This window comes from Hoplias malabaricus, chromosome 9 (assembly GCF_029633855.1).
Source record: "Hoplias malabaricus isolate fHopMal1 chromosome 9, fHopMal1.hap1, whole genome shotgun sequence".
NCBI lineage: Eukaryota > Metazoa > Chordata > Actinopteri > Characiformes > Erythrinidae > Hoplias > Hoplias malabaricus.
Window position 1 is genome coordinate 28,833,791 of NC_089808.1, and position 12,547 is coordinate 28,846,337.

The 12,547-nt window shown below is 38.7% G+C and overlaps 1 protein-coding gene across 1 annotated transcript; it reads right to left on the reverse strand.

The window, feature by feature from the left end:
* Positions 1 to 10,949: 10,949 nt before the first annotated feature.
* smim20 (small integral membrane protein 20) lies at positions 10,950 to 12,491 on the reverse strand. The gene is made up of 3 exons (XM_066681977.1): positions 12,334 to 12,491; positions 11,990 to 12,046; positions 10,950 to 11,787 (listed from the first exon to the last, which is right to left on the reverse strand). The coding sequence occupies exons 1-3, from the start codon at positions 12,440 to 12,442 to the stop codon at positions 11,747 to 11,749; spliced, it is 207 nt and encodes a 68-aa protein (XP_066538074.1). The 5' UTR covers positions 12,443 to 12,491; the 3' UTR covers positions 10,950 to 11,746.
* Between the last annotated feature and the right edge of the window lie 56 nt (positions 12,492 to 12,547).

A 12,547-nucleotide genomic window follows, 5' to 3' on the forward strand; every position in this document is an offset into this window, starting at 1 on the left:
GTGCCCACATTTTTTAACAATGTCTCATAAAACAGTGACTGCAACAGGCTGTTAAAAAAAAAAAAAAAAAAAAAAAAAAAAAAAAAGGGGGCCTTTTTCTCCACTTTGGTTCTGGTTAGGCCTCGAATGAAGAGTGGAACGTTCTGCATTCTGCAAGTTTTCACAGCTCAGTCAGCTGCACCATAACAAATCTTTCACCCACAAAGAAACGGAGTTAAACCCTCAAAAATGATGTCTTAATTAACAGCACACTTTTTTCTTTTTTAACTCATTTACTGTAAAAATGTGTTAAACACATTTAAGCTATTAATCTCTGACACAGTTTGTTGTAAATGGATCCGGTATTACAAAGAACCAGAGTTTCCGATAGTATCTTGCTCTAGTACAACTGGAAAGTTTTGACATATATCTATCACATTTTAGCCCCAGTAACATCCAAGTCTAGATAAGAACAATCTGGACTTTGATTGAAGGAACAACACTCTCACAGCTAATAAGAACAGATATACATATATGTATTTTTCTTACATAATTTGAAAATGCTCACTGCCATGAAGAACAGACCAATACAAATGACCAAAATAACTATCAAAGTTAAGAAATAACTAGATATAATAGTACGTGTCCAGTACACACTCTTTACAATAAACAATCAACACCTGGTCCATTGCACATTCAGCACCTTAATGACTTTCCACACATTTTGCATCTCAAGCACTTTTTCATCTCATTCTTTCTCTGTCTTCGTTCTTCCATTCTGCAGTAAGCCAACACCATGCAGGGCTGTGATTCCAAACCAGAGATGACATCACTCCCCCCACCACCACCTCTCTCCATTTTCTCAAACAAAGCCCAGTCCAAACCCAGGCCTGTAATTACAGGCCTAATCTGTGCACTGCCAGGGGCAGAATAGAGCTCTGGTCTGGGCCTTCGCCAGCCTTGCAAACATGTGCTCTGAGTTTAGGCCACAGACATGAAGTTCAACACAGAACGGTCAGTCTAGAGTTGCCTCTGTGGAGGAAGACTAGCTTTAACCCCTTAAAATCATGGTTTATTATTTCATCGTTAATAAAAAGACTCACAATCTGTTGACTACACAACTATATTTATATAATTTCATGTAGAAATGAAAATGACAATGAGGAAGTTATTTGACCATGCTTCAAAAACACAAGATTTCATTTATAGCACCTGTTGTAAAGTTGGACTAGATTTGCAGAAAATTATCTCGACTTCTATTGACCATTTGCATAATACTGATCAATGGGGTTGGCAGTAAATTTGGAGAAAGTGTTTTGTATTCGTTTGATTGATTGAAATGTGTAATTGTGACACATTTAATCATTAAGTGGTTAGTGCTTTGTTTAATGGTTAAAGCTCAGAAGGAAAGCATGTGGAAATGCACGAATTATTAACCAAAGTGAATGGTTTAAGGATCTACCTTAAGATAACTGAAACATTATCAAAAGTTACTGCATTTGCAAACATTCAATTTAATGTCTAACAAGAAATAATATTTCAGCGCTGGGTCATCTGTAGGCTCAGCCATTCACGCCTTATGATATATGAAGTTTGCCATGCTAACCTGCAGTAACTCTCTGTTATTTTATAAAGGTTCTCTGTTATGGTTATGCAGATATATTTGGTGGACTGGCTATTCAGAATTGTCCATAGGTGTGAGTGTGTGATGCCCTGTGACAACAAATGTAGTCTTTACTTTTATCTAATTCCTTTTATTTTTTTTTTATTTTTACCAACCAAGTTCACCCTGTAGTCAGGCCTCAATCCCCTATAACACAATGCTAAACTGAAGACTAGCAAATGCTTCCTCAGAGATGTGTGAAGCCAGGCAGTGATATTTTATGAACTGATGCTAACAAAATAAAAAAGCTTTATATATATATATATATATATATATATATATATATATATATAAATGAAATTAGCATGGGGGAAAATTGCTTCTCAGTTTTAATTAGCAATGTAGTAATCTGAACAAAAACTGTCAAAACTGTCATCTAAATGCCAACCTAAATTCATTACGATGAACAAGATGTGTATTAACAGTAAGAAAAGCTTGTCCAACCTTGACAAATATAATGAGGAAATGGCCACTTTTGGCAGCGTGGCCACATGCTCTGAGCTTTTTTGTTGATAAATATACTTTTTTGACACGGCAGGTACAAACTTGTGGTTAAAAGTCTCCAGATGAGCACAATTCTAACAATATTTTAAATCATATACTGCTACCATCTGAAAGAGTATACTCTGTAATTTACTGTGGAATTTATGATGGTTTTTCTCCTCTCGATCATTTTACAATAATTCCAAGGCAAACAGTGTATTCATCAACCAAGAACGTTGCATACTTGGTGTATGGTTTTATGATTCCTGCAGTTTGACAACACATGGATTGTTCTTCTGTCTTCACAAGGATGGTTCAGACCTCTCGAATCCTGGCTGAGTCTGTCCTGTTGCTGTTTTCAACATTTGCAGGATTTAAACAGTTAAACATTATTAATGTACGCTCCCAAAATGCTTAAAATCTCTAACAGATACTGCATGACATTTGGATTTAGGTTTAAGGAAAATAAGATTTATCCAAATATTCCCACATAAGCTGAAGATATCAGTTGTTTTTTTGCCAGGATGAACAGTCTAGTGGGTATTTTAGAATAAACTTATTTCACGTAAAAAGCAAGTGCCTTTGTTTACATTTTCAAAATGTAATACAAATAAATATCCAAAAAACGTAGAATTCTTCTTTAAGTCAGTATATTTGTTTGACGAACTATCACTTTAATTCATAGCACATGGGGCATGGCAATCCTGAAACGTGGCTACAAATGATGTACCCCTACACAAGAAAGGAAAAACACAACAGAACTAATTCAATGTGTTAGACCACTGGCTAAATCTGTCCTGAGTGTTCTTGGCAGGGTTATTATGGCGCTATTAATTCTGCTGGAGGAGTAGGTTCAGTTGAGTCAAGCACGTTGTATGAGGGCTTCCTCCGTGGTCAGCCAGCAGTGGACAGCACTGTGTTCCATCAGGAGTTCCAAAATTCCACTTCTTTTCCCAGAATCCTTGGCCTGTGCCAGGTCATATATTGTGCTGTCTTTCCTTGTCCTAATGAAATGAAAGCCGTTGGAGAGAGTGGTCATGTGTTTGTGCGCATGTGAGAGGACATACAGCAAATCATAATAAACCCAGAAATGCAAAACCCACAGAAAGTTGTATTATGAGGCATATTGTACAGTAGATTACTTCAGCTGCTGAAAATGCTGCATGGTTGGGATTGTTTACCTTTGACCAGTATTTGTGGGAAGATCAGTTCCCCAATGAAAACACGGATATTGTGCTCCTTGCCTCAACAAATGACCAATGAAAACACAGCAGTGTCCAAAGCACACCGCTGCCATTGGATAGGATCTCTAAAACCCCAGCAGCATTTCACAGAGTCAAAAAAGCTTTTTCCTGTCTACCATTCATTGTTTTAATTTGTTTTATAAACTTCTGATTAACTTCAGTGCATATTTCTATAGAGATATTTTGCTCTTGAATGTTAAGGGCTTGTCGTTGCCATTTAAGACCCCATGCCCATATCCTCCAGACTTTCACATATGGTCGTCTTGAGGCCTCCCTGTTTATTGTTATTTTGTTCTTGATGTTGAAGCTATGAGTTGCTGCCAGGAAATATGAATAAAATCAGTGGAACTCATAAAATAACAATGTTAAAGAGGTTTTCATGGAATTTAATGTGGAAGATTGCTTTGATATGAAGTGGAACTATTTTCATTGCCGAAATTGTCAGCTTTTACAGGGAGTGGTAAATCAGCCCTCTGTGGCACTCTTTTCACAGTGAGGATAGATGGCTATGCTGTGGCCTACTCCTGCTAGTCTGATAGGAACTGCAACCTAAAGCTACAGATCTCCACTGTTTATTATATAATGGATATAAAGACTACAAGGGCCCATATAAAACACATATCCACTCCAACACACAGCTAGACTAAGCTTTTGGCTGATGTGCCCATCTTTCCATTATCAAAGAGTTTACTTTTATATGGTCCCCATTTTATGTCAAATGGTAGAGAGAAATGTTACACCACACTAGCATAAACAATTATTATTGAAATAGTGAACTGTAAACTGTGAAACAAGCTATAAATCATAATTTCAACCCTAGAAGTCTAGTCACTTTACTATACTATAAGTGTTTTTATTATATAAGTGTATTTCAATGTTATTACCCTATTGTGGTAAATATGGTTCTGTAAGAATTGCATTAACATTCAGTTTGCACTCTATACTTGTAGATAAGTCTGTACGCCTGAAAAACAAAAAACCCACACACTTTTCATTCACATTTTGCACTTGGCTGACATTCTAATCCAGACTTGCACATGACAACACGTAATAATAATAATAATAATAATAATAAATGATTATTTCAGCCAGTACAGCAACAATTGAAACTTTACAATTCACACTTATGTGAGAATTAGTCAGCTGTTTCAAAGAACTATGAGTAAGAATGAAAACTGTATATCCCCGTATAAGACAGAAATTAGTATCAAAATTGGGCTTAATTTTATGACTATATGGCATTCACTGATCATCCATAACATTATGGCTACCTACACTCACTGTCCATTCTCTCAGCTCCACTGACCAGACAGGAGCACTGTAGTTCTACATTTACACACTTTTGCCCCCCTTTCATCCTGTCCTTCAATGGGCAGGACTCTCAGAGGACCAGCACAGGTGTGATATTGTGTGTTGTGCTGGTACAAGTGGATCAGACACAGCAGTGCTGCTGAAGTTCTTTAAAGCTCTTTGTGTCACTGCTGGACTGAGAATAGTCCCCCAACTAAATATATCCAGCCTACAGCATCCTGTGTCCACTGATGAAGGACTAGAGGACGACCAACACAAACTGTGCAGCAACAGATCAGCTACTATATCCAACCTTACATCTACAAGGTGGACCAACTAGGTAAGTGTATCAGTGAGTGGTTACCCGTGTACAGCAGCACTGCTATGTCTGATTCATTCATACCAGAACAACACACACTTACACACCACCACCACGTGAGTGTCACTGCACCGCTGAGAATGATCCACCACCCAAATGATAGCTGCTTTGTGGGGGCATGCAGAGCAACAAGTGGACTACAGTCTCTAAATGCACAACTACAAAGTGCTCAGGTTTGTTCAGAGAGTTTGTTGTTGAGAGAATGGATAGTGAATGTAGAAACAAGGAGGTGGTTATAATGTTATGGATGATCTGTGTATAATCTTGCCTCATTTCTACAGCAGTGTGGCAGTATCACTATCTCACTGCTCTAAGATATCAGTGTGCTGGGTTCAGTACCCACCTTGGCTCACTCACTGTGAGGAGTTTTGTGTTCTTCTGGTTTTCTCCCACAATTCATAAACACATTTTTAGGTGGAAAGGCTGTGTGCAGTTGCCCACTGGTCTGAGTGTTTGAGAGAGTGTGTATGATGCCATGTGATGGACTGGCACCCTGGCATGTGTGTGTTGCTGTAATGAGTGCATTGACTCTGGGTAGGCTCTGAGTCCACCCCAAACCTGATCAAGATGAAGCAGTTCAAGAAAATGAATGAAGGACACCTATTCTTAATATAGTCATTACATACATACTAAATAACAAAGGTCAGCACATAAGCTACCTCTACCAAGCCATAACATATAGTTTGTAGGATTATGTGCTTGCATTAATGGGAGGCCAGTCCAGTGGAAAGGGCCTATTACACCCAGCATAACTCATTCAGCAAGTGTTTATCACTGATCAGAAATTTGAAGAAAAATACACACTGAAATACAAGATGTGCAAACAATGGGAAATACCCAGAAATAAATGGAGAAACATAGATACAACACACTCCAGCTTCAGCATGTGGTTTAGAACCAAGTGTAATTTGTAGAAAATTTTAGTTCTGCTTGTGTGAAAGTGTGTGCGAGTGTATGACTCTGTGTTTCTAAAGATTCTCTCTGTCTTTCCCTCTCTCTCTCTCTCTCTCTCTCTTTCCCCCTCTCTCCCTCCCTCCCTGGCCCGTGGCCGCACCATCAGGGACAGAGAGGCTTACCTCCCGGAGTTCATTTTTCCAGACATTGCTAAATACTTAAGCTATCTGCTCTCTCAGCCTGGTAACCCAAGAATGTAGCCATCGCTGCCCTTACATTGTTCTGAGGCTAAGAAATATTCACTGTGGAAAACAAGAATTTGAGTCCTCCATAAATGACTGTGTAAGTGTGTGATGGACCGCACGTATTTGTATTGTGCATGAACTAACAAGCATACATGAAGCTCTGTGGACCTCAGTGGTTCCAAACCTTGATCCTGAAGTACTCATGTCCTGCATAATGTGGTATTTTCCCTGCACTGACACATCTGAGCCAAGTAATCATCGGATGAATGGAATGTGTGACTGTCTTTCCTTCATGTATCTCTATTAATCACATATAGTCAGTTGCCATGGACAATATATTAAGACATATTACTGTATATACACAAACACAGAACTGACTTGAAATATTCTTGTATGAGCAGCCAATGGGCAGTTGCTTCAATTAAACTGCCCTACCCTCAAAACCACATTCACCAAAACACGTATCTTGTACTGAGTCATTACCACCACTCTGACATACAGCCATTGCTCACACAGTCATTCACCTGGGCCACACAGCTCTTACAACTCTATAAGAAGAGAGCCATGCACACTTCATTTGCTCTGCTGATAGATGCGGGAGTTATTAATCAGTGATTTAGTAGTTCCTGGACCTAAAATTACTTGGGTTTAGATGTTGAAACTAAGGTTTCAAGGGGCATGTTAGACACAGCAATGGCTGACAAAGCCCCCTTATCGCCATGAACCAAAGCACTCCCTAGTCAACAGAACAACAGCACTCTGTAAGAAAACACACGCCACGTACCACAGACTATAGTTAATTAAATAGGCAAGGCTTTCTGAAAGCAAAGTTTGCCAGCACTCTCACTGCTTTTGTTATTGTTCTCTTTCAAGCGTCCCAATGCACATATCAACCTCATTGGCTCTTCCTGTTCTTTTCTAATCTGACATCTCTGCTCATGTCTGGAGGCTGCTTGCGCATTCGTCTTCTATTCCTCCATGGAAATCTTTCCTGCTATTTCTCAATCGCTTTGGCTGCGTTCACCAGTCCCTGCTCCCTTAGCTGACACAACCTCTGACAATTAGAAGAGCTCGAAGAAGAAAACTCTCTGTTTGTGTGCATGTCAGCAATAAGAAGATTGATACGGCTCGTGATGTGGCCCAAAAAGACCTCGGTTGACGGCTTCTATTTTTTGTGCAACCAAAGATTGGTTGTAATGATAAACTGCTTGTAGTGCACTTGTAATTGGAAGCCTTTTGAGGTTCTTATTACAAGCTGCAACAACTGCGGTGGGATTTTAGTCCATGCTATATGGCTTTTTTTCCCCCTGCACGACACAATCTCCCTAAAGGCTCGGGCTACTTTAAAGGCCTCGACCATCGTCCTTTCAGGAATCTGGAAAACACCGTGTGAGGAATGAAAAGAATTTTTGCACTCTTCTCGCTGGCCTTTTTTTTTCCTCCTTCCACATTCTGCTTTGGAAGTCCTTTGTACGGCCCCAGGGCCCCTGGAGTTTTTTCCCTTTTGTTTTTTGAACGGTGACCAACAATAACAGCATCCCATAAACAATGGGGTTTGTTGATTGGTGAGGCAGTGAGGGGAGGAGGGGGGGTGTGGGGGGTGAGTGTTATTGCGTTTGGCAGCTGCTGCGCTGGCAGCTTCTCCGCTGAGGGTTAGCGATGTGCTCTTTGTGGTAGTGTGGAGATATTATGTCAGTTCTTGGCTATGTGGCGGCTCTCGCGGGAGACAGGACCCTGCTTCCCCTCATAAGCCCTCTCACTTTCCCCCCTCGCTCTCAGTCATTCAGATCCTTTTAGCAGACACAATACTGCTCAAAAAAAGCCCCAAAGCACTTCAAATGGAACGAAGGAAGAATATCCAAAAACACTGGAGCAACGTTTAAAACACACACATCTTCTGCAAACTGCTCTTTAAGGACACATAACAGACCTCTGTGAGACAGACTTTGGAGAGGCATAGAAAACTGAATCTACTTTTAATGGCGGCTCTCCTACATGGCTCTGTACTCTACGCATAGTGTTTAACATAACACAGTATTAGTTTGCTGTTGTTATGCATAATTATGTAAGCTATACATAACCTGTATTAATATTATTTGGCAAAGCAAAATGTAGTTGTCTTTTAAAAAAAAAAACGTATCTATGGCAAAATCAGAGATCAAAACTGTCAACACCAGAAAAAAAAAATTGTAGTAAAAACATTCCTCAAGAAAAAAAAAACAAAAACTGGCCAAACACTGGGTTTGGATCTGAAATAAAAGTCCACAGGTGTTTTCATTCATACTTCCACTGTGAGATTACTCTGTATGTGACTAAAAAAGATGCTTTTTTTATTCTCCAAAGCTATGAAACTGACCACCCGAGAAATTTTATTGGCTGCTGAATGTGAAATTGAGATCTGCTGAAGCAAAAACAGACACTTTCAACCATGCCTACAACCATTAGTCAAGCATGGTGGAAGATTAGCTCCAATTTGGAGATGTGTAACACTTGGAATAAGTGATTTGCTTTTGTCTGAAGTCGCCATGAATGCTGGTAAGCAGAAAACTAAATTTAATGCTTTAATGCACAATGTTGGGACGAACAAAACATTGAACCTGAAGTTAGGGCAAACAGCACAGACATTAAATACTGAAAAAGAAAAAGATGTATATTATCCTTAATGTCTTAAGCTTCTGTGTAATTTTCTGTTATAAATGTTCATTGTATATATTGTCTCCCCCAACACTGAAATAGTATTACACGTACTTACTGCCTGTTTTTACTGGAATGTAAATTAATTAATTAAGGTCATCTCTGACTTTTGCACAGTATGGTATACATGTGTTGGTGTGTACACACACACACACACACACACACACAATGAACAATCAACAGATTAGGAACCTACCTTGTAACTACACTCATTGTCCACACAGGAGCACTTCATAGTTCTACAGTTACAGACTGTAGTCCACCTGTTTCTCTGCATACTTTCCTATCCCCATTTCACCCTTCTCTTGGATGGTCATGACCCCCACAGGACCACCACAGGGCAGGTATGATTTGGGTGGTGGATCATTCTCTGTAATATAATGCCACTGTGTTAGTGTGTGTTGTGCTGGTACAAGTGGATACAACAAAGGAGATTTTAAAGCTCTCAGTGTCACTGCTAGACTGAGAATAGTCCACCAAGCAAAAATATCTATCAAAATTTGCTCTCACACATTTATTGATATCTCCTTTTGAAATTTCTGTTGTTGTTTTTTTTAAACAGTATTTATTTATTCTTAAGACAGTGCCCGTGGAAGCATGCACACACGCGGACACAATAACGCACGCACAATAAGCAGGGCTCTCGGCCGCACCACTGCACAGGTGTGGGCTCAAGACCTGTTACCATGACAACGGTACTTGCCTGGAGCGGCGCTTCAGCCCTCGTGTGCTTCTCTCAGGTTACAGATTTTGTTTCGCAACTTTTTGCTGCCAAAGGACACTTTCAAGTCTTGCTGCCAAAATTATAGTAGAAATCTAATCAAGGTGCAGCATAAGGAAAGCTGAGACTATTAGAGAACCAGTGTGGAGTTTATGCTGCACTTGCATACCGTGTTTTTAATCCATAACATTCTAAAGCTTGAGAAAATAAGGTTTAATAAGTTGTTTTCATGGTGTAATGTATCAGCACATTGAAACTCAATGGCACATTCATTTTCTGGAATCAAGGGTATTAAATATGACTTTTGTAATGCCACTTCTCTTCTGATAAGGCTTTACACTAAATGTTGGACCATTGTTTTGAGGATCTCATTACATTGGCCTCAGAAACATTAGGGAGGTCAGTTACTTGGTGGATGGTTAGTTGTAGATCACAAACTCCAACTCATCCCTACTGGACATGTTTCATCACTCCAGAAAATGCCATTCCCCTGCTCCAAAGCCAAATGCTGGGGTTTGGATTTGGGCATGATGACCTCAGGTTCTTGCGCAGCTGTGCTGCTCTAGAGCTTCCTGTTCTGTCAGCAATACTTTTCCTTGAAGATTTTACAAACTCATGAGCCTGTGTCAGCAATGAGTGCAACTTAAAGCAGAGGAAATGACTCATCAGAAGAGGTGTCTACAAACTTTTGAACTTACAGTCAGCTCATCAAAGGCGAAACTTTGTGTCGAACGTACGATTACTGAAACACAAGCTGATGACAAAAGACATCAGGCAACATCAAACTCATTCCAGAAGGATACGTTGTTTTAATTTCACTTTCTGGCTCCATGGTGCCTACATTTAAAGCGATATTTGTGTGTTTTGTGGTCAAACTTTTATGGAAGTTTCAGAAAATAAGAAAAAAAAAGGCAATTTTTAAAAATAATTATTTATAGTAATTATGCAACTACATTATTTAAAAGTATTTACTCATATGCATTTATTATAAATGAGATGCAGACTGAGCAGTTACGCACAACTCTGATTGGCCTTAACAGGCTCTTTAACAAGGCTTTGTGCTCCCCCTAGAGCCTAACTTATGCCATAACAAACAACCCTGCAGTAGTGGCCAAAATCCTGGTAAATTTTATTCACTAGAACACTTCATACCTGCAAATGTATAAAAACTGGCAAAATAAAAAATCGGTTTTATGAAATATCATTTTCCATTTTGCAAATATGTGTATTATGTGTACAATGTGTACAAATGTTTACATTTAAAAGTTTTACATCACTAACCAGTGTCCATTTCTTCCTGTTATTTATATTCAATAATAACTTAACATTGTAAAAAGTATTTTTAAATGCTTTATTCAATATTAAAAAACATTCTGTGAACAAGAAAAAGTTTGAAAAAGTGTTCATAACAATAATATATAATAATTATATATCTACATTTAATAATTTATGTCAAGGTATTCATTTCAACAGTCCATATTTGATCACAATATATGGAAATATAACAAATTCTTGAAATTAATTTTGTTATTCCTGATGTTGTCCCGCTTTCTCAGTTTTAATGTAAATTCCTAAGCATCTGTTCAACATTCTGGAAATTTTTTATGATTCTTAAATGTTTTTTCCAGTTTCCCAATGGCCTTGTATTATTTCAAAACCCTATGACATTACAGAGGACAAGCAAATTAAATTAATAACCTGGTTTATATAACTGAAAAGAGTGATGTGAACAGATATAATTTTAGGTAAACGCATTATCACTCATTTCTTTTTTAAATGCTAGTTCGTATGCTGCTTTATAGTATGATATTTGAGGCATTTTATTTATTTGAAATTCATTCAAACATTAAGCACTGCAGAAAAGACAAACAACAGTAGTAATAACAGTCTTAGGATCCCCACATTGTACAGTTTAGCTCAAAGGCCAGTTATCAGGCCATGGTTCATGAATGAGCTGAATCAGTGTGTAACAGTCAGGAGAACACTACACTGAGAAGTGCATGGGTCTTCCAGTGGAAGGAGTATTTTTCACTTGCTCACGCCAAAGATCACTCACTCACACAGGAGAGGAATGGATGATGTCCTAGACGTCCACAATGATGTCAGCATGCTCACAAAGCTGCTCTCCTGACCCCTTTCTCGTCTTTAGTGTTATCATGACTTTGGTTTGAATGGATCTGACCAAACCTTCACTCCTGAAAGAGATGGGTGAACAGATTGAACAACAACAAAAGAAAAACAAACTCAAGTTACACACTTTTCCCTTAAGGATCAGATAACTGTAGTATATAATTTGCACAGATGCTGACAGAGACAGTACAGTCACTTTCAGAGTTACAACATTCTGTTGTGGAACCAGATGTATCACTATATAAGGCCTGTAAGAGCTGGACTCACCAACCGGCTGAACATCTGCTTGACTGATTCCAGCTCGATTGATTTTCTGGACCACCTCTGGGAAATAAGAACATTTTAAATTAGAAAGAAAAACACACGGACATGTTAAGAATATGAAATAAAATCTTGATTTTCAGTGGCGTGGCAGTGGATCGTGTAATAACAAATTAAACCAGACTGGTATTTATTTATTACCAATAATGGAAACTGAATGATTCCAGAATGTTTGACATTAGTAAATGATTAAGTTATAGAATAACCTCTTATAATCCCATAATTTACTAATATTAACACTGCTTTGGAGACGGTGGCGTAACGTTTATTATAAACTGCTAATAACGTACTGTATTCCTCTTTGTGAGTCAGCGGGTGGAAGAATATGGGGTAAAACGCTGCTGCTACTGCAGTGATGAAGCCCCCGAAGATGAGCGCGACCCTCTTGTTCTTAGACATCTTTATCGTTTAACAGAGGTCAGAGGCAGTCCTTCTTGTTTCTTTCCGGGGCAAGTTCAGAGTTTAACCCCTTCATCTGCTGACAATGTTTCACGGTAACAAGGA

Excerpts from the sequence above, each read along its gene's own strand:
- smim20 (XM_066681977.1), bottom strand. The coding sequence starts at position 12,442 with ATGTCTAAGAACAAGAGGGTCGCGCTCATCTTCGGGGGCTTCATCACT. Across the intron at positions 12,047-12,333 it reads GACTCACAAAGAGGAATACA|AGGTGGTCCAGAAAATCAAT; the intron begins GTACGTTATTAG and ends CTTATTTCCCAG. Across the intron at positions 11,788-11,989 it reads AGCAGATGTTCAGCCGGTTG|GAGTGAAGGTTTGGTCAGAT; the intron begins GTGAGTCCAGCT and ends CATCTCTTTCAG.